At 45.9% G+C, this 20,141-nt stretch overlaps 1 protein-coding gene across 4 annotated transcripts in view; it reads left to right on the top strand.

The window, feature by feature from the left end:
• Nucleotides 1-10,058, top strand: part of LOC128348102 (regulator of G-protein signaling 2-like) — a 41,076-nt gene extending 31,018 nt beyond the window's left edge. For all 4 annotated transcript variants that reach the window (XM_053303658.1, XM_053303657.1, XM_053303659.1 and 1 more), the window contains exons 5-7: nt 2,688-2,749; nt 3,677-3,843; nt 6,938-10,058. In XM_053303658.1, the coding sequence (XP_053159633.1) occupies nt 2,688-2,749; nt 3,677-3,843; nt 6,938-7,129 (421 nt within the window). In that variant the 3' untranslated portion in view covers nt 7,130-10,058. The remainder of the gene's footprint in view (nt 1-2,687; nt 2,750-3,676; nt 3,844-6,937) is intronic.
• The last annotated feature ends 10,083 nt before the right edge of the window (nt 10,059-20,141 follow it).

Raw genomic sequence — 20,141 nt, 5'->3', positions numbered from 1 at the left:
CTGGGCAGCAGCGGAGAACCAAATGCAGTTCTGGGGTTAGACAGCAGGGATAAATCCCAAAAGGTTCTGTTCTCATGTAGCCAACTTCTTGTAGCATCGAGGCGTGCTGGACAGATCAGGCCAGCAGGGAAGGTCAATCTGGAGGCCAAGAGCAGGAATGGCATGAAAAGCAAGACATGGCCTGGTGTTATGCCTGGTGTCAGGTCAATCACTCAAACAGTGGGTGACTCCAAGGTACAGAGACCAAATGAAGCACACTGGTTCATGAAACCAGGGCCAATTACAGTCCAAAATGTGCCCTGAGGCAAAATACTGGCCTCTCCTTCTTCTTGAGGTAGGAAATTCTGGTGGATACTTTGAGGCTATTCTGATGATCAGCCGAAATCGGGCTGGGGAGCCTAGCCCGGTTTCGGCTGACCGTATGAGCCACCTCATTCTGTTCTGTGTAGCCAATGAGAGGCCACCCGCCTCATTGTCTTTGCTGTGCTTGAGTAAAACACAATGGCATGAATGGTCAAGAATAACTTGTATGTAAATGTACTGAACAGATGTGCAAGGACTGTATCTCTCAGCAGTGTTCCCTCTAACAGGGATTCCCAGATGTTGTTGACTACAACTCCCAGCATCCCCAGCTGAAATAGCCTTTGCTTGGGGATTATGGGAGTAGTAGTCAACAACATCTGGGAATCCCTGTTAGAGGGAACATTGTTAGGTCAGAAGGACCCGGTAAACCAATCAGTAATTTTAATGAGCGCATCTCCTGAGTTCCTATCACCCACTTAGCTCTTTTGTGATGGGGAAGGGAGTAGTGTTCACAGTGCCTTATCTGCTTTCCTGCTGAGGTGATTAGCATTAGCTTGTCCTAGGCAACCACAGAGTGGGTAACAGGTCAATCTGTGGAGAGAGAGAGACCTTGAAGTGGAGTTAACTCAAAAGGTAACTCTGGGTCTGCTTAGACATTCCCAACATAGGGAAAGGCGTGAGGCTAATCCCCTTTCAATTTGCTTGGTAGCTGGTGAATCTGGGGGTGGTCGTCCCACTGCCTGCTAAGTGACCGGCTCCCATATGTCAACAAACAGGGAGCCCATGTTCCTCTGAGGTTCCTGAGCATATTAAGAGTAGGGACTACAAGCCTGTAGTCCCAGGCATAAACAGAGAGGTTTCTGGGAGCCCGCAGAATGGCAGTGCTGGCAACAGAACCAGAAAGTCTGTGTGAGAACTGTGAAGCAAGGAGCATATGCTGTGGCTTTAATTCCCCACCACCACTTACAAATGCACTGTATGTCCAAGCTGGTTTGTGATCCAGATGTGTGTTTGAACTGTGGAGCAAGGGACATGTGTTGTGTCCCAGTTGGTTTGTAAATGATCAAGAAGGTATGTGGATTCTTTGTGGTTTGCGTAGTCTTTTCTTTTTCCAAATACACTTTGTCCCAGACCTTTGGGTTTGTGGTGAATGATCAAGAAGGTGTGTGGATCCTTCAGCTGTTCTGCAGGTGGGAGGGGCTGGCTGAGGCAGAACACTCTGTCCCAGTGGGATTCCTGTTTGTGTTCCAGAGAAGGCTGGTGACTGTGGAGAAAGGGTGGCTGGCATGTGGTGATGACCCTGCTACTTGCTTTTGGATGAACCTGCAAGCAAAAGCAGATCTTTCTTAAATTGGACTGGTCAGTGACAAGCTCTGCTTAAGCCTCAATAAGCTGTCACTCATTATTTGGATGTGTTTTTTGTTTGGGCTTATAAGATGACTATTCTTATAGTTACAAACACTGCTTCAGTCCCATTCTTTAGATGTTTTATTGGACCTATATGAAGATTACTCCTTTAGAGCTAGAATCATAGAATTTCATGGGTTGGAAGGGCACACAGAGATCAAGTCCAGCCCGCTGGCCAGTGCAGGAATCTACAAGCCAGCAGCACCTGGTATTTTCAGATGGTCTCAGGTCTGACTCTCCTTAGCTTCTGAGATCAGATGATTGCTTTGGCTTATTGGCATCTACTAGCCATGCACAGAATGCCTGCCTGGTGGGGTGCATGTGTGTAAAAGATGCCTATCCAGGGCGAGGGGGGGAGCTGTTGTTTTTTTTACTTGTCCCTATTTCTCATTCTGAAATGTTGGCAGGTATGACAATGTCTTGCAATGCAGACTAAGAACACAGCTCTGACTACAATGCGTAGATGTTGTTGCAGCCTTGTGATTGAGACATGTGTCTTGCTTATTGTGTAGCAAATTGGAATGGCTTGCTAACTCCTTCGGGCAGGGACCTGCAATCAGAAACCCTAGATATGCCATTAAATGAAACAGACTCCTTAGTAGAAGAACAGAAGAAGAGCCCTGCTGGGGCAGGTTCAAGGCCTCTTCAGTGCATCCTGTTTCCCACAGTAGCCCAGCAGATGCCCCTGGGGAGCCAACAAACAGGAAATGAAGGCATGTCCCCTCTCCTAGCGTTGCTCCCCTGTAACTGGTATTTAGAGGCTTCCTGCCTCTGAGCCTGGAGGTAGCCTACAGCCACCATGACTAGTAAACTATTGGTAGACCTGTCCTCCATGAAAGGTGATGTACACATCAGGCAGTACAGAAATATTATAAATAAATAAAGGTACCACTCTGTGGGCAAAGGCCCCTGGGCCCAAGGACATAATCTGTCTCTCCTTTCAGGTCATTCAGTTCTCTGTACTCCCTCTTTTTCAGGCCAACTCCTGAAGAAGCCCAAGAATGGGCTGAATCTCTGGAAAAGTTATTGCTTCATCCATGTAAGTCCAGCAACCTTCAAAACAGCTCTTTTCTCTCTTGAGTGGAGGAGGGCCATAGCTCAGTGGCAGGCGACATCCTTTCCGTCAGGGCCGGCTCCAGGTTCCAGGTGGCCCTCAGCACCGTGCATTTGTAGACCCTCCAAACATCAGAGGGGGCTTGGCCAGGTGGCAGCAGTCAGAGTGCCACAGAGCAGCTATGCTAGCAGCCACAATTTTAGTTGATTTTTTTAAAATTGGAACATTCTTACATTTATTCAATTTAATTCAACACAAATCAATAATTTAATACAAATCAATATAGCATATTTATCAGGGGCGTAGCAAGGTTGGAGTGGGCCCAGAGACAAGATTATACTACCTGATCTGTACATCTCTAGGCGGTGTACAAAATTTAACTCAGTATTAAAAGTCACAGATTAAAATCCATGAAACACAATAAAAACAAGAACATAAAACAGTTATTAAAACAAATTAAGAGGAGAACTGGTCTTGTGGTAGCAAGCATGACTTGTCCCCATAGCTAAGCAGGGTCTGCCCTGGTTGGATCTGAATGGGAGACTTGATGTGTGAGCACTGCAAGATATTCCCCTCAGGGGGTGAAGCCGCTCTGGGAAGAGCAGAAGGTTTCAAGTTCCCTCCCTGGCTTCTCCAAGATAGGACTGAGAGAGATTCCTGCCTGCAACCTTGGAGAAGCCGCTGCCAGTCTGTGAAGACAATACTGAGCTAGATAGACCAATGGTCTGACTCAGTATATGGCAGTTTCCTATGTTCCTAAATTATTATTCCCAATGATTTTGGGTATACAGGACCCACAAAGCCCTGGCCATAAAAAGCAGTGCATTCACTAGCACTGCCACTACTCAAAATCTGTTTTGCAGCAAGCATTTGCCATCGATCTGATTTTTGTTCTGTTCATCTCATTGTTAGATGGTCGGAGTGCCTTTCGCTCTTTCCTGGAGTCAGAGTTCAGTGAAGAGAACCTAGACTTTTGGATGGCGTGTGAAGACTACCGGAAGCTCCGGGGCTGTGACCAACTCCAGGATAGTGCCAGAAAAATCTATGACCAATACATCACCATCCAGGCCCCTAAAGAGGTAGGAAACCGCTAGGGAGGCTTCTGAAATTTTCTGCATCTAAATTTCTCCCTGGAATTGTAATTTAACTAATCTTGTTTCTGAAGTGGGACCATGCATTCTGAATTCTCCATTGTTCTAGTTTTTATTTCTACATTTTGTACAGCACACAGAGAAATCTCAGTTTTCACCTAATTGGGGGAAATGCCAGTCCAGGTTAGGTGATTGTCCGGAAAATCAAGGCAAAAAGCACTTGGTGACAAGAGCTGTAAAATAAGTTTTCACAGCACAAAACACGCAGCTTTGGGGACATGGAAGGCGATGTACACACACAAAAAAGTTTTTTATATTAGCACACAAAACAATCTTTGGGACATGGAAAGTTATTTTTCTGCATGAGGTTGCATAGCATATGCCCTCGACAGCGGTCAAGAGCAGAATGAGGAAGCAAAATGGTCAAACTTCTGGTTCCCCAACATTGTTCGGAAAATCAAAGTTTCTCTGTATTGCCATGTGCAGCGTTTAATGCCTTCACTTCAGTCTTTCCCCTCACCTTCCACTATATCAAGCTTCTGGTGTCAAAATCCTTGGAGTTCACATCCCACTGCTGTCCAAGGCTTAACTGGTGGATATGTGGGACAGGGCCTGCCCAATGTTGGCACCCAGGTTCTACAACTCTCTCCCTCAGAAAGTACATTTTGTCTCTTCCATGTCAGTTATGGAAATATAGCAAAGACTGGCTTACATTCTGAGCAAGGATGCACTGGTACAGCAAGAGAGCAGCCTAACAGAATCTCCCAACTAACCGCACTAGTGCAGCAGGAGTTTCCCACACCCTCCCTTTCCCCAAGAAGCCTTCTGTGTTGCCCAAAAATATGTACCCAAGGGATGTGCAATCCTCAGGGACATATTTTCAGGTCACACAGAGAGCTTCCTGGACAAGAGGAAGGCATTAAAAACTGCCATTTTCCTGCTGCTCTGGTGCAATTGGTTTGGAAGTTTTGTTAGGCTGCTCTCTTGCTGCAGTACATCCTTGCTCATATATCAGCCACTACCTTGTTTTGACAGGCTTTCAATACTGATCGGACTACATTTTCTCCTGGTTGAACTATGCTTTCTCACCAATGTGGGCTGCCATTATTTTGATTGTTTATTTTTGTTGCTGCTGACTTCTTTTAACTTTTTGGTATTGTAATGAATTGGTGTGTGGAAATTTCCTTTCCTGACTCAGGCCAGGATAATGCTTAACTGAATGGCCTCTCTAGTCAGCTCTTTTCATCCAGCTAGCTCATGAGGCAGACTCTTATTAGATGAGTCATTCTCTGAGAGGGCTCTGAGAGGCAGACTGGTATTTAATCTTTAATTTCCCAAAAACTCAGAAAGAAAAAGAAAAGGTTCTGGTAGTATAATTCTGCTGCCACCAAGCACTCAAAAACTTGCAAGGTTCCAACCCTTGGACTGGAGTGCTTTAGTCCAGGGTCCCTCTGTAACTGGCTATTGGGCAAATATAAGAAAAATCTGCACCCCCTTGCTAACAGGGAAGAATAAAATCTTTCCCTCTCATGTATTTTGCCTGCACGTGGAGATAATTATTAATTGGCCAAGGTCTCCTTGAGACATGTTCTGCACCAAAGAAATCCCCCCTTATAGCCCTCCCCCCCCGAGTTAATAACCAATCCTCTTGTAAAAAGAACAGAGAAAAAACTTTTATTCAGTTACTACAGACTGGTTCTGTGTGAGGCTTTTAGCTTTCTAGAAACACTTAAAAATACTTAGTTGGTTACAAGAATGCTTCAAAAGTGCCCAGATGATTCTGGGGTGACTCACATTAAAATCTTAGTTACTCAATTGCAAAGATCAGATATTTGGACATTCAAAGCTCCACACAAAAAGCAAAATAAAATCCCTAACGCAAAGTCTGACTAAACAAACTTTTCCCTAGACTACATTCCTGCAGCCAAAGCCCTGGCTTCTTGTTTCTTGAACTCACCAAACTCCTGATGCCTCCTGCAGATCTCTCACCCTGAGAGATTATCCTGTACCTCTGCCATGAGGCATCTTACCTCATGCTAGTCTGCACTCTCTCCAAGACTTCCCATCTTCTCAGAATTTCCCCTGCAACTCTCATGTCCCAGTCACCTGGTCGACTGATTGGTTGAGCCCTGGAGTTCACCAGCCTGTCTGTCAAGTCAAGGATTCACTTCCTGTTAACTCTTTAGAGGGTGGGGAGGCTGGTCACTACAGGTATGTTGTCTAAAACGCTTTTTGTCATTCATTTTTATGTAAGCTGCCTTGGGGACTTTTTAAAGCCCAAAAACTACAAATATGCTGTACATGTGAACATAGCAATCAATTTCCTTCCCATGCTGACCCATGACTTTTTGCTGCCTGAAACAGAGCATCAAATGTAGCCCCACCCCTCTGTTCCCCACTCTCTTTAATTAAAACTACATCCCCAATTTCTTGCTTCTTTCAAACCTCCAACCACTTCCTTCCTTTTCCCTTGGAAAGGGAAGAGAAAGAGTAGTTGATTTTATTTATTTATTTATTTATTTATTTAACACACTTCTATACCACGCAAAACTCATGTCTCTGGGCAGTTTACAAGAAGTAAACAAACAAAAAGTTAAAACATTAGTTACAATAAATGACAACAAAACACTTAAAATGGTAGTTAAAACAAAATAAATGACATAGTAAAAGTTAAAATATTACAACAATTTAAATTTTAAAACATTTTAAAATGTTAAAAATTTTAAAAATATATCTAATTAAAAGCCTGGGTGAATAGATGTGTCTTTAAGACTTTTTAAAAGTTGTCAGAGATGGGAAGGCTCTTATTTCAGCAGGGAGCATGTTCCAAAGCTCTGGAGCAGCAGCAGAGAAGGCCTGTGCGTGAGTAGCCACGGCCTGTCCCCGGGTAACCGTCCCCGGTTGATGCCCTTCTGCCTTGTTTCCTTCGCAGGCCATCCATGAGGGAGGGATGTTAGGTAGGCTGCTGTGCTCCCCCTGAGATCTGGCCCACAATCTTCCACTTGAAGTGTCCTGCTTCACCCTGCTTCATGCCAGCCCTGCTTTTGCCAATGTATGTGATTGCCTGCATCTCATCTTGCAGGTGAACCTGGATTCCCAGACCAGAGATGTCACCAACCGGAACATTCTGCTCCCCACCCGCTCTTGCTTCGAACAAGCCCAAAGGCGAATCTATGGCCTGATGGAAAAGGACTCGTATCCCAGATTCCTCCGCTCCATCGTCTACCAAGCACTGACACACTCTCACGGACAGCAACCCAACGGGCCTGTGTAAACCCACCCTAATTGCCCTTCATTCTGTTTTGGAGCCAGTCTAGGAGAGGAGAAACCATAGACAAGGCTGACCTTCAACCTGGAATTCCCTTGCTGGATTGTTTAAACGGTACACAGCCAAAACAAAGTGTGAAGAAGGGTGGTCTGACCTAGCTCTCTGCGGTAATGACCAATGCTGGGGGAATGTTGGACAGTTCACATACATAAACATTTTTGAGAAGAAAATAGTTCACGGGAAGTTGGAACGTTGCCCGTTTGTTGCGGGCTTGTTTGTGGACTGATGTAAAATAATAATAATAGAATTGTAGAATCACAGAGAGAGCCCTGCTTGGTCTGTGCTCCAACAATCACACTGTATCAGTGTGGAATCTGATGATACATAACACACTTCAGCATCTTCAGGCTTTCTCCTGCTGAAAGAAGAGGGGTGCTATAGAGAGAAAACCCATCCTTCCCGCTTCCTAGCATGGTGGTAGCTTGGCACTTCATCCTGTTTCACTTTTCAATGAAAAGTTTGCAAAGTGGTTTACATAGATATAAATAAATTCATAGATAGGTAAATAAGAGCTCACAATCTAAAAAAGAAACATAAGACAGATACCAGCAACAGCCACTGGAGGGATGTTGTGCTGATGGATATGGCCAGTTGCTCTCCCGCTGCTAAATAAAGAGAATCGCCACTTTAAAAAGGCGCCTCTGTGCTCACTTCAGTCCTTATGAGGACGGTGTCAGACATTGGGGCTTGAATAATGAATTATGGCCTGAGGTTGTGAGCACCAAGTATCCTGGGATTGTTTCTCCTCAGGCCTCAGAGCCCTCCAGAGGTGTAGAAAGAAAGAAACAGGGATAGGCAACCTCAGCCTCTGAGATTGGCAGTCAGTAAGAAGCAACTGTTTTGGCCAGACCTGGTAAATACTAGAAGTCTGGCCTTTTGGCCTGCCAAAAATGAAACATTATCTGCCTGTTTCATGCCTAGCTTCAAGCCTGGTTTTAACTTGGTACCAGAGATCTCAGGATGGAGAACATGCATGCTAGGTCTGGTTTTGAATACAACCACTCAGTCCTGCCCTTGCCCAAGATGAGCCTAGCTGCTGAGTAAATCCTGATAGGGTTTATTTTTCCAAAGGTGGCAGACCTTCACAAAGTATGACTTATAATTTCCCCATTCAAAATCTTTACTGTAAGGGAACACAGAGATCCACCAGAGGGTGCTGTGTCCACTCAGCCAGTTCAACCCAGATCGGAACACTGAATAGATGGCACAGAATGTGCGGCTTCAACTTTTGGCTGCAAACAGGACCGTGATTGAAGCTATACTGATGTTCTTTGCAGCAGTGTGGATAACATACACACATGTATATGCATCTTCAAACACATGCAAACATGAATTGTCCCCTTTGCTTAGCAGGGTCCACCGTACTTTGCATTTGAATGGGAGAATGTATGTGTGAGCACTGTAAGAAATTCCCCTTAGGGGATGGGGCTGCTCTGGGAAGAGCACCTGCATGCTTCCACGCAGAAGGTTCCAAGTTCCCTCCCTGGCAGCTCCCAAGATAGGGCTGAGAGAGACTCGCACCTGTAACTTTGGAGGAGCTGCTGCCAGTCTGTGTAGACAATACTGAGCTAGATGGTCCAATGGTCTGACTCGGTATAAGGCAGTTTCTGATGTTCCTATGATACGCCTGTGTACACTGTCCACACAAATGCAGGAAAGTTTGGGCAACATCCTGACTAATGCTGCACTTGCACAATGGATGAAGTTGCACTACTGCAAGAAGATTATGTAGATGACGATTTTCAGCATGGCATGCTTGCACAAAAGTTCCCCACGAAACATAGGAGGTGTGCCACAGGGTGCACACCTTGTTCCTCAGTGCAAGCATATTTGTGTTAGTGCAACACTAGTCCGGAATTTAAGTTCCAGACATAGCACACCTGACTAGTGCCACAGCCTTGCACAAGCACAATGTTAGGATGTTGGCCTTTGCTGCCCTGCAGTGTCTAACCAGTTCTGACCTCGTCCAAACAAGTTTAGTGCCGAACCAGTGCATGATCCTTGGTTCATGCACATCCCTAGACCACAGTGGGTCTTGCACTTGTGGCCTGGGAGATGTCACATGGTAATTTGGCATGTGAGCCATCCAGTTCTACTTAAAAAGTGGAACCAGCAAGGACTCTAACCAATATCTATCAAACCGATAGGCCACAGCAGGTCATGTGATGGTTGGTGCTTTCTGATGCCTATAAATGTTTCCAAATCAGGCTCCCTCACTGGTCTGGTTGGAGATCCTACTCTTTCTGCTGTCCACAGACTGCGTTGCTTCATCCACATCCTCCGCTTAACAGGAATCATATCTGATAGTGCACAAATCTCAAAACTCTCAGTTAGGCTGATTGAGAGTTTGCTTAGCCATGGCCATTAGAGTGCTTCATGAGCTAAGCCGGGATGTAAACAAAGGTCTCCCTGGTTTAAGTCCAACAGCCTCCCACAGGGGGGAAATGTTTCCCTTCCACCCTACACAGGGCTTCGTAGATCTAGGGAAGCCAAAAGCAGAAAAGTGTAGTACTTGTGGAAAGACCCAAGTCCCAGAGCTTCTTTGGTTGGGGCAGCTTCAAAGAAACAACCAGAAAATCAATGATTTCATAACCAACAGGGTTTGGTAATCCTTGAGCCAGCGTGGTGTAGTGGTTAGAGTGCTGGACTAGGACCGGGGAGACCTGAGTTCAAATCCCCATTCAGCCATGATACTTGCTGGGTGACTCTGGGCCAGTCACTTCTCTCTCTCAGCCTAACATATTTCACAGGGTTGTTGTGAGGAGAAACTTAAGTATGTAGTACACCGCTCTGGGCTCCTTGGAGGAAGAGTGGGATATAAAATGTAAAAAATAATAAATAATAATAAAATAAATAATCGGCTTACCAAACCCAAGTACCTTTGATTTGCGTGTGTCAGAAACAGACCACTTGAATAAGAATAGTTATTTGAAGTTCACTTTTACCCACTTGTGATGAACATCTTCCTTAAATATGTACTAACTTCCTTAATGTACTTTCCCCTCTCCCCACCCTTGTATGTTCCCTGCCGTGCTAACAGTCATAGTAACGAAAGGGGGACTTTTTCAAGATCACTTAAGCAAGACGAGGGTGATGGTGATCTTGAAAAATCCACCAGGGGAATTTGGAGTAGGCAGTATGAACTGGAACACTACCACTTGGGGAGATGGGACAGCAGCTACCGCTGGTGTTTTTTGTTTTTTGTTTAAATCAAAATCCTGTTCTAAAAAGAAACTCTCATTTAAATTGAAATGTCACAAGAAGTCTGAAAAGTCTGAGTTTTTAAAAACCGCTTAGGTGGGGCAAATACATGTTCCAGATGAGCCGGTCATCATGACCCCAAATCCAGACCTCCCCAACTATGGGATGAAGCAGAAAGTTCAGAGTAGGTGTGTACATGGACCATGGTTTGAGGTCCGGTCCAAATTTGGACCAGCCTGTGGTCTGGCAGACTGGTTCAGTCTGGTTCAGCCGAATCTCGAACCGGTCCGGCAGTTAGTGGCACCTTTAAAAATAAATATGGAGGTCCTTACCAGCATGACCCGCTGCTCCAGGCAGCTTCCCGGAGGCCAGGTGAGTGAGTGATGGAGCCACGCTGCTGCAGTTCATGGGCTGCTGGGGGGAGCACCACCTCATCAGGAAACTGCCTGGAGTGGCAGTCATGCTGGTAAGGAGCTCTGTCTTTATTTTTAAAGGGGCTGCTTGCCACTGCTGCCCCCAGCGCTGCCTCAAACTTCTGGACCGGTTTGAGTTTCAGCAGACAGGCAGACCGCAGACAGGTCCGAATTCAGACTGGACCTTGATCCAAATTCAGTACAGACCTAGTGCACACCCCTAGATCAGGGGATGAAATACAGTGGGAAGAAGCTGTGATCCAGACCCTGGATGACCCTATGCCACTCGGAACCCCCCACCTCAGGGAACCAAGGGACCCGAGCCAGCATCTCCACCACAACCCAAGGATGCCCAAGGACACCGGACTTCACAACCCACAACCCAAAGATTTCATCTTCTGAACTGGAAGAATTCCCTAAGGCCCTAGCAGTCTTAGTAGAGGCCACCCCAGCACCATCAGAGCCAGTGCTTAAGAAATTGGGGCAAAGCCCCTGTAAGAAACAGAGGCTGGCATTCTGGGCATGGGTATGTCAGTCTGGTAATGGCTGCATGCAAGTTTTGCATAAATAATGTTACATGAGAGTGAACCCCTTGTTTCAAATGGGTTTACTCTTGTGTAACATGATTTGTGCAGCTTGCATACACACATTGCTGAGTTGACATACGATTGCCCAGTGTGTCAGCCAAAGTCTTTCCTAGGGAAGGGATGGGGCCAAGACAGTCTGCCTGGGCAGCTGTTATCAAAACCAGCAGTCTGTTGCACTAGGAGAGGAGAGCTGGTCTTGTGGTAGCAAGCATGATTTGTCCCCATAGCTAAGCAGGGTCCGCCCTGGTTGCAGATGAATGGGAGACTTGATGTGTGAGCTCTGCAAGATATTCCCCTCAGGGGATGAAGCCGCTCTGGGAAGAGCAGAAGGTTTCAAGTTCCCTCTCTGGCTTCTCCAAGATAGGGCTGAGAGAGATTCCTGCCTGCAACCTTGGAGAAGCCACTGCCAGTCTGTGAAGACAATACTGAGCTAGATAGACCAATGGTCTGACTCAGTATATGGCAGCTTCCTATGTTCCTATGTTAGGTTGCTGGAGTAACATTTATTTCATGTCGCAGTGCCCAGCTCTTGTTTCCCTGCTCAACACTGGCTGAGCTTTTGACTCTTGTCTTCAGAACTATCTGAGGTCTGGCATGTGCCTGGATCTCTGCCTTGATGGAGACTGTGGCTCAGCCTGGAACAGGATACTTGTTGTGCACCTGTTGGTCCCATTTGGTTACAGGCCTGCCAGATTCAGTTGCCCGCCGTATATTCAATTGCAGGGAAGGTAACTCACTTAGCTCTTTCTCTCAGATTTTTTCTAAGATGTGACCACATGTGTGCAGTTCCTGCCCAAGTGCTCAGAGATTATCACACCCCTGAAAAAGAAAATCCCCGGTTTAAAAAATACTTTAAGAGTTACCATACATGAACTAAAATTAGCGTTCTAACACTTGCACAAGTTGTTACAGCTCCTACATTCTGCTCTGTTGCTAGGTCTGCAAAGGGGGCTCTTCTGCCATTTGAAATGAATTAACCCATGTCCTGTGCAAAAGTGGCAATCCTTGTTGCCTACTAGAATCCCTAGTGGAGAAAGTGGCAGATGTAGCAGGTTTTGCAGGACCAAGGACAGCAACTAGGTAACTTAGACATTGTTCCAAAAAACAGTCAGAGTTTAACTAAGCCTGTACCTACTGCTCTGGTTCCTGAAGCTTTGTATCCATTCTTTGGTTAGAGCTGTGTCCTTCGATGACGTGGATTGGAATCTCTTCCTGATTCATTGTCTTATCTGCCAACTGAGGCATAGAGGTCTTGCGTGGTTGATGGGTCACTGGCACTGGTGACACCAGGAAAAAATGCTCTGGGGTGGCACAGAAGGGGCATTTCTAGGTGTGGGGAGCGAGCTTTATTCCACATGTTAGATTTCTGAATGAAATAATGATATATTTCACATTAATGCTCTCACCCTAAACATTTATGTGCTATTTACATGTATATCCATCTCTTCCTCCAAGAAGCAATTCTATTGAATTTGATCTGTCAAGTAGATCAAATCATTCAAGATCTGTCAAGCAGGGGAGGAGCGTGCATTGTCTTCAGGCAGTGTTCATGAATTGCCCCCTTTGCTAAGCAGGGTCTGCCCTGGTTTGCATTTGGATGTGTGATGAGATGTGAGCACCGTGCGCTGTAAGATATTCCCCTTAGGGGATGAGACCATAGCTCAGTGGTAGAGCATCTGCTTCCCATGAAGAAGGTCCCAGTTCCAATTCCTATCATCTCCAGTTGGGGCAGGAAAGACTTCTGCTAGAAACCTTCCAGAGCTGCTGCCAGTCAGTGTAGACAATCCTGAGCTAGATGGGTCAATGCTCTGACTTTGGTATAAGGCAGCTTCCCATGTTCCTAAGGAAGGATGGTTAGGATGGCAATCTTATTTTAATTTCCAGTTTATTATTCAGCAATGGGGGGAATGGGTGAGGGTGAGCTGCTTGTCTGGGAGGGCCCTTGTGTCCCTCGGCCAGCCCTCTGGTGCCACGTGTGGCCGCTGGGGAGGAGGGCTTGAAGGCCATGCTAGTGTCCTAATCACTAAGGCTTGCCACAGCATTAGATGTGAGACTTCTGTCAACACGAAGGTTCTTGGCCTGTTCTTCCTTGCACGTAGCTGAAGTCAGGGATAGTTGGGCTACAAAATTAGGACATGGCCCTCTCAACTTCTCCTGGTGGGTGGCCCCTCAGTATCAGAGCTCCTGTCCAAAGTGTGAGTCACAGACAACCTCTTCTCTGAAAGAGGTATGCGCGCACACAGCAAGCGCGCGAAGGACTGCACGTGCATGGGCATCGGGAGGGGGAACGGCAAGGGGAAGCAGTTGCCCCCCCCCCGCTGGAGTGAGCCAGTTCCCACTGAGTTCAATGGGGCATACTCCCAAGGAGAGGGGTATTGGATGCTGGCTTTGCCCCCCCCCCTAGAAAAAGCCCCATGGTCACCCTTGTCTTGTGCGCAGGTATGTAGGCCAATGTTTGAACATGACTGTAGCTCTATTGAGAGCAGAAGGTTTACAGTGCAAACTCCCTTCCCCTGCTCGCCTCTACGGGAACCAGCAAGCATACCACAATTTTGCAAGACCTGCACTTTCAGAGTTGCACAATTGCTGCCAATTGCAGGTTTTTATTTCCAAGTAGCTGCTGCTTTAAAACGACACTTCCCTCCCTTCCTGCATCCTAGAAAAAAGCAGGGAGCCATGCCTCTGAAATGTCTCATAAAGAAAAATCAAAGAAAATTTGGGATTATTTCCTCATGTCGTGGGGGGGGGGGGAATTGAGATGGAGATGTGTGGTTGCCACAGAACACAGCAGACCTTCATTTCCTCCTCCTCTTCCTCCTCTCTTCCCAGTAATGTGAAGAACAACAAAAGAAAATATATGATGTGAAACAAGGAAACTTGGAGTGTCACAGCTCAGGAGATTTTCAAGGAAAGTCCAGAGTGCTCTGATAAGAGTTTATGACATTTCTTGGGGTGTGGCCAGCACAGCCCTGCTTGGCTACAATGCACCCTGGTTTATTTTGGGTCAGTGACCTCCATCTCTCAGTTTAAGCTGCCTCACAGGATTGCTTGAGGATAAAGCAGGGGGATGCGATATGTGTCACCAGGAGTTGTTATTGTTGGTACTCTTCCAAGAATGTGCTCTCTCAAACTGTGCTGGTCTATGATCATAATAATAAAGTGAAAGAAAAAGGGTGAAAGGCTGGATTCAGAAATCCGCTCAGCTGCAATAGTCAAAGTCTCTGGCCAAAGTAGCTAATTAAAAGGGGATTGCACAAGAACCCCAGCAGAAAAATGAAGGAGGAAAAAAACAAAAACGGAAAGGGGCTCTAGAAATTCACAAACCTTCGAATTGCGATTTGAACCATCCATACCACACCACATTGCAATGCATAAACAACAGGGCAGCTCTCCTGCAACGGGGAAATACAGCTATTTTTTTGTGACGCACATGCAATGTTATAGGACTGTAACGCAGCAATAAAACCTGAAAGAAGGCATTGGAAGTGTGAACGGCACCTTGCTGACAGCACAGGGACTGTGTTGTTGAAACCCAGGCAGTACAGAAGCACACTTAACAGTTGCGAAACTGTTGTAGCGTGTAATCTGGAAAGCACTCTGCAGATTTTAAATTATTTATCTATCTATCTATCTATCTATCTATCTATCTATCTATCTATCTATCTATCTATTTATTACATGTTATATCCCGCTCTTCCTCCAAGGAACCCAGAGCGGTGTACTACATACACATTACATACATACATACATACATACATATATAACATAACATAACATAACATAACATACAAATTACAACACTCATTGTTCCTGCCTATTGGCCACTGCGGCTTTGGATGATGGGAGTTGTAGTCCAACAACAGCTGGAGGGCCAGAGTTGTGCTTGTGCAGCCCACTGACTGGCAACAACCCTCCAAAGTTTCAGGCAGGAGCCTTTCCCAGACCTACCTGGAAATGCCAGAGACTGAATCTGTGACTTTTTGCATGCTAAGCAGATGCTCTACTACTATTACTACGAATATTTATATGCCGCTTTTCAACAGAAGTTCCCAAAGCAGATTACACAGAGAAATAATACAAAAATTAGATGCATCCTGTAGAATCCAGGTGAAAGAGTTGTGGTATGCAAGGACAAAGCAGTGAAGTGGAATCAGGAGGAATATTAATAGATGATACTGTGTAGTGTGTACAGAGAGGCAAGTGCAGTCTGCTTTCAGTGTTCTTGCTGCTGGTTGTTTGTGAGCCCTGCCTCTACTCCACCACTGGAGTAACTAAATTACAAGTAACTAAAGTAACTTTAACCACTGGAGTAACTAAATTACAAGTAACTAAAGCCCCATTCAAAAGCTGGCCTAGATCAAGGAATGGATTAACCAAAAACACAACAATTCCCTGTTCTGAAAGGGCTCACAATCTGAAAAAGAGATGTAAGATAGACACCAGCAACAGCCACTGGAGGAATACTGTGCTGGGATTGGATGAGGTCAGTTGCTCTCTCCATGCTAAATAATAAAGAATCATCACTTTTAAAAGGTGCCTCTTTGCTCAGTTCGCAGGGGAAAGCTCTACTACTGAGCTATGACCCCATCCCCCCAAAAGCCCAAATCAACCCCAACATCACCTCTTAGGGCAAAGCAACTCAGAGAAGAGTCTCTGAGGATTATCGTCACATTCCATCAGGTTTGGTGGGGGGCAGAGTAGCTATTAATGCAAGACATAAATAAAATGTCATTTATAATGAAAATGTTCCTGTTTGTGTTGTAGGATGCCACTTGCAGTGGTGTCATTGCTACTGATACAGGCATTGGTACAGGTGGTACTGCAATCATCAGGGATACAATCAATGAGAGTCAATGATGTATGTATGGTTTGTATAAATGCCTTAATTGTATTTCCTTGCTGATCACTGACTGTGATAGAGATTGACTCAAATAATCATCGGGGCAGTTCACACAATGATTAGGGTGGGAGATGCCTCCTACCTTAGTTCTAGAGCCAAGCACATTCCTGATCTATGATTGTCTCTGAGTATGAAAATAAGTTGGAGGCAGGGATCTTGATTGTGTGCTTAGGCCCAGCTGGGTGTCCACCTACCTTGTTTCAAAACTGGGGACAGAATGTGGGTAGAGCAGACTCGTCCTAACCAGCAGGGGCTTAGCACAGGATCAAGATCCCTACCTCCAACCTTGTTTTACACTCACAGATTATCACAAATCAGGAGCACACACAGCTCCAGAACTAGGGTAGGAGGCGTCTCCTACCCTAGTAATCATTGTGTGAACTGCCCTATCATCAATTAATACAGTAAGGTTTCTCTTTATGGTATGAACCCATTCTCGTGACATGAGCTACCTGGGTAGAAGGGAGTTAACCCAGCTAGCTTGTGTCATCTGGACCACTGGGAGGACTCCCGACCCAGCGGCTCCAGACTTGGGTGGCCCAGATCTGCTACCTGGGTACAAAGTGTGAGGTAGGTGGAAAACAGAGCCCATCTTGCTTGACTTTGTGGTTGTCTGAAGCACCACAGCACTCCAAATAGCTGCTGGGAGTGGCGGCCATAGAGTCTTGGAGAAAGCAAGATCAGGGAGAGGAGCGGTGCCACATAGCCGTGGGCTGCCTCTCTGCTGCTCACGTGGTGCATTGTGGGATACGGGAGGACTTCCTCTTCCCAAGCCCACCTCAGGAGTCTGCCGCTACACCGGTCATGTGGGTGCGTGAGCAGTGGACATCTGAGGGGGCTCTGATCATCTGGGGGGAGGGAGGGAGGGAGGATCTTGCCTTCCCCCACCCCCAGCCCACCCCGCTCTGGTAATGAGAACAACCTCGACATGTGCTAAGAGCGGGGGAGGAGAGAGTACGCAGCAAGAGGAGGAAGTGATGGGAAAGTTCATTTCCTTTCTTTAATTTTTTGACTTGTAGGGAGGAAGAAAGGGAAGTGCAGCAGTTACTTTTAAAATACTTTTTGGAGTCTTTGCCGAGAAGTGCCAGAACTTCTTTTTTAAAAGGTCACTGTGGGGTTATTTTAGGTGCTTCCACGTTCCCCTTATTTCTCTGGAACTGACTCTGGTGAGGGGGGCTGCAAAAGAGTGTGTGTGGAGAGATCTGTGTGCAGCCCTCCTATGACTACTGAAGGTATTTGTTTTTGTATTTCCTGCTACTTCCGTTTTTTTGCTGCCACCATCTAAAGTCAGCAGGATTTCAGGATCTTTATATATCTTCTCTTTCCAGTGAGGGGCATGTGGGGGAAGTTCGATCAGGTTGCTCACAGATTTCTTAAGATGAATAAAACAAAAGTTTATTTGCAAGTTCTGCTATTGTCTTGGTTCACTATTGAAATATAGGGTTACAGGCATGCGCTTGGTTACAAAACAGTTATGTTTCACTTTACAGTATCTTTTCCCACATGCACAGCCCACATAAGGATCTTATGTCTTGGGGTATGAGTGTAATTTAGCTTCGTGTGTAATTTGGGACTTTGGAAAGGGGCTGTATTTGTTGTGAGACTGCGCTGCTCTACATGCTGTTCTATTACCTGTAGTGTTGCTGCTTTCTCTACAACAGTGGTTCCCAACTACGGGTGCCATCCCCCCCCCGGAATTCCAGTATCACCCGGATTTTACTCATCTCACCCAGATTACTTCGCCCACCCGGATTCGCCTGTAATTCAACCACTGGTCTTGGATTAAGAGAGGAAGAGCACAGGAGGCTAGCTGGGAGAGGGAATGGGACCACTCTCTGCGGCCAACTGTCTGCGGCCAACTGTCTGTGGCCAACTCACTCTGAGACACTTCAACATGGCCGACTCACTGCAGGGACAACTCAATGTGAACAAATCCAATAGTGCCCCATACTTCAAAACAGTTCCCTGCTCTCTCTATAGGGATGGGAAGTGCACTCCTGTTAGGATATGCCGGTACTCATGCAGCTGAGCTTGGCTCTAAGCCTCCTTGATTTGAATTTCTGCATTAAGACTAAAAGGGCTCTGGAGAAGCGACCCAGGGGCACTATCGGGTTTGTGAAAGAACAAAGAGAGAGCAGGGAGCTGCTTTGAAGTGTTTGTGGGAGATTCACATTGAGTTGTCCCTGCAGTGAGTCGGCCATGTTGAGGTGTCCCACAGTGAGTTGGCCACAGAGAGTTGGCCGTAGAGAGTTGTCCTAAAGCCAGTTTCACAAGTATGTATTCCCCTGAGGCATGTTACCTTGCTTGTTATCATCAGGGGATCTCTATCAGGCAGTGGAGAGGATAGTTTGCTTTTGATGTAAATCACTGCCTGCCTACCAGGCTGTGTATTGTAATGTTTTAGGACTTTCTTGGCTTTACATTCAATGCATGCCTACTTAGAAGTAAGCACCGTTTCAATCAGATCTTCTCTCAAATAAGTGTGTGCAGAATTGCAGCCATAATGAAAAAGCTGTGCTTTTTGTTGTTGTTGTTCTATTGCTGCTGTTAACATGTCAAAGGGAATGGTCAGACAAAGATATCTTCCCCAATTATTGTTGGTAGATCTCCAGAGCAAATGCAAGTCAACTGGAAAGTGCAGCTGATAATCTGTATATGCAAATTATTTTCAAGCCTATTTACATAATATGCAAATTAGTCACCCGGATTTGGAGAGACAGGATATGTCAATCCTATTCCCAACTGGCGGTCCTCCACTTGTTGCTGAACTACAACTCCCATCACCCCCAGCTACAACTTATTGTAGCTCCCATAGGTTGGGAATCACTGCTTTAAAGCATTAGGAGGGCAACACAGTAGCAATTCTATGCCTGCCGTTTCTGAACTTCATCTGGCAGCCATTTTGCAACCATCTTTCCCATCTAACAAGCTAGCGAGGTGATGAGAAGTAGATTGCACATCAGGAAAGAAGACTGCAGAGGTGTGCCCAGGTGCAGAAGTGAGGGGCATACCTGATGGAGTTGTGGCTGTAGAAGCAGGAGGAATCTTGAACAACTGAAATGGGCTTGTGGGCTTGTGCAAAGGTGTATTTGTGCAAATACTCCAAAAATACGTTTTTAAAAATAATAAAGGGGGAAATCAGGCAGTGTGCTTGGTGGAAAAACCCAGAGCTAAAGCTGGGGAACCCCAAGAAATCAACCCAGTGAAGTTACTGCTATCTGAGTAACTGAAATGGGTTTGTTAGTTTGTGCAAAGGTGTATTTGTGTAAATATTCCATTAAAAATATAAGTTTTTAAAGTGGAAGAACAAGACACTTGTGCCTTGGGGAAATCCCAGAGTTAAAGCTGGGGGCCCTCAAAATGCGTTGTGTATTTTCTACTGTGTTAGCCACCTAATGGCGCAGCAGGGAAGTAACTTGAGTAGGGAGCAAGAGGTTGCTGGTTCGAATCCCTGCTGTTATGTTTTCCAGACTATGGGAAACACCTATATTGGGCAGCAGCGATATAGGAAGATGCTGAAAGGCAACATCTCAGACTGCGCGGGAGGAGGCAATGGTAAACCCCTCCTGTATTCTACCAAAGACAACCACAGGGCTCTGTGGTCTCCAGGAGTCGACATCGACTCAATGGCACAACTTTATTTTACTTTATTTTCTACTGTGCCACCACAGCAGAAGCTACATAGTGCTTAGAAGTACCACTGCAAGTGATCCGTGGGTACCATGCATGCGCACAGGCATTGTGAGGGGTGGGTGGGAAAGGAGTGATGTGTAGGTAATGGGAGGGGAGATGATGATGAGGGATTTAAAAGATGATGGAACATAGGAAACTGCCATCTACTGAGTCAGACCATTGGT

This window comes from Hemicordylus capensis, chromosome 2 (assembly GCF_027244095.1).
Source record: "Hemicordylus capensis ecotype Gifberg chromosome 2, rHemCap1.1.pri, whole genome shotgun sequence".
In the NCBI taxonomy this organism is placed as follows: Eukaryota; Metazoa; Chordata; class Lepidosauria; order Squamata; family Cordylidae; genus Hemicordylus; species Hemicordylus capensis.
Note: the sequence above shows the minus strand (reverse complement) of the source record. Positions and strands in the feature narration are given on the sequence as shown.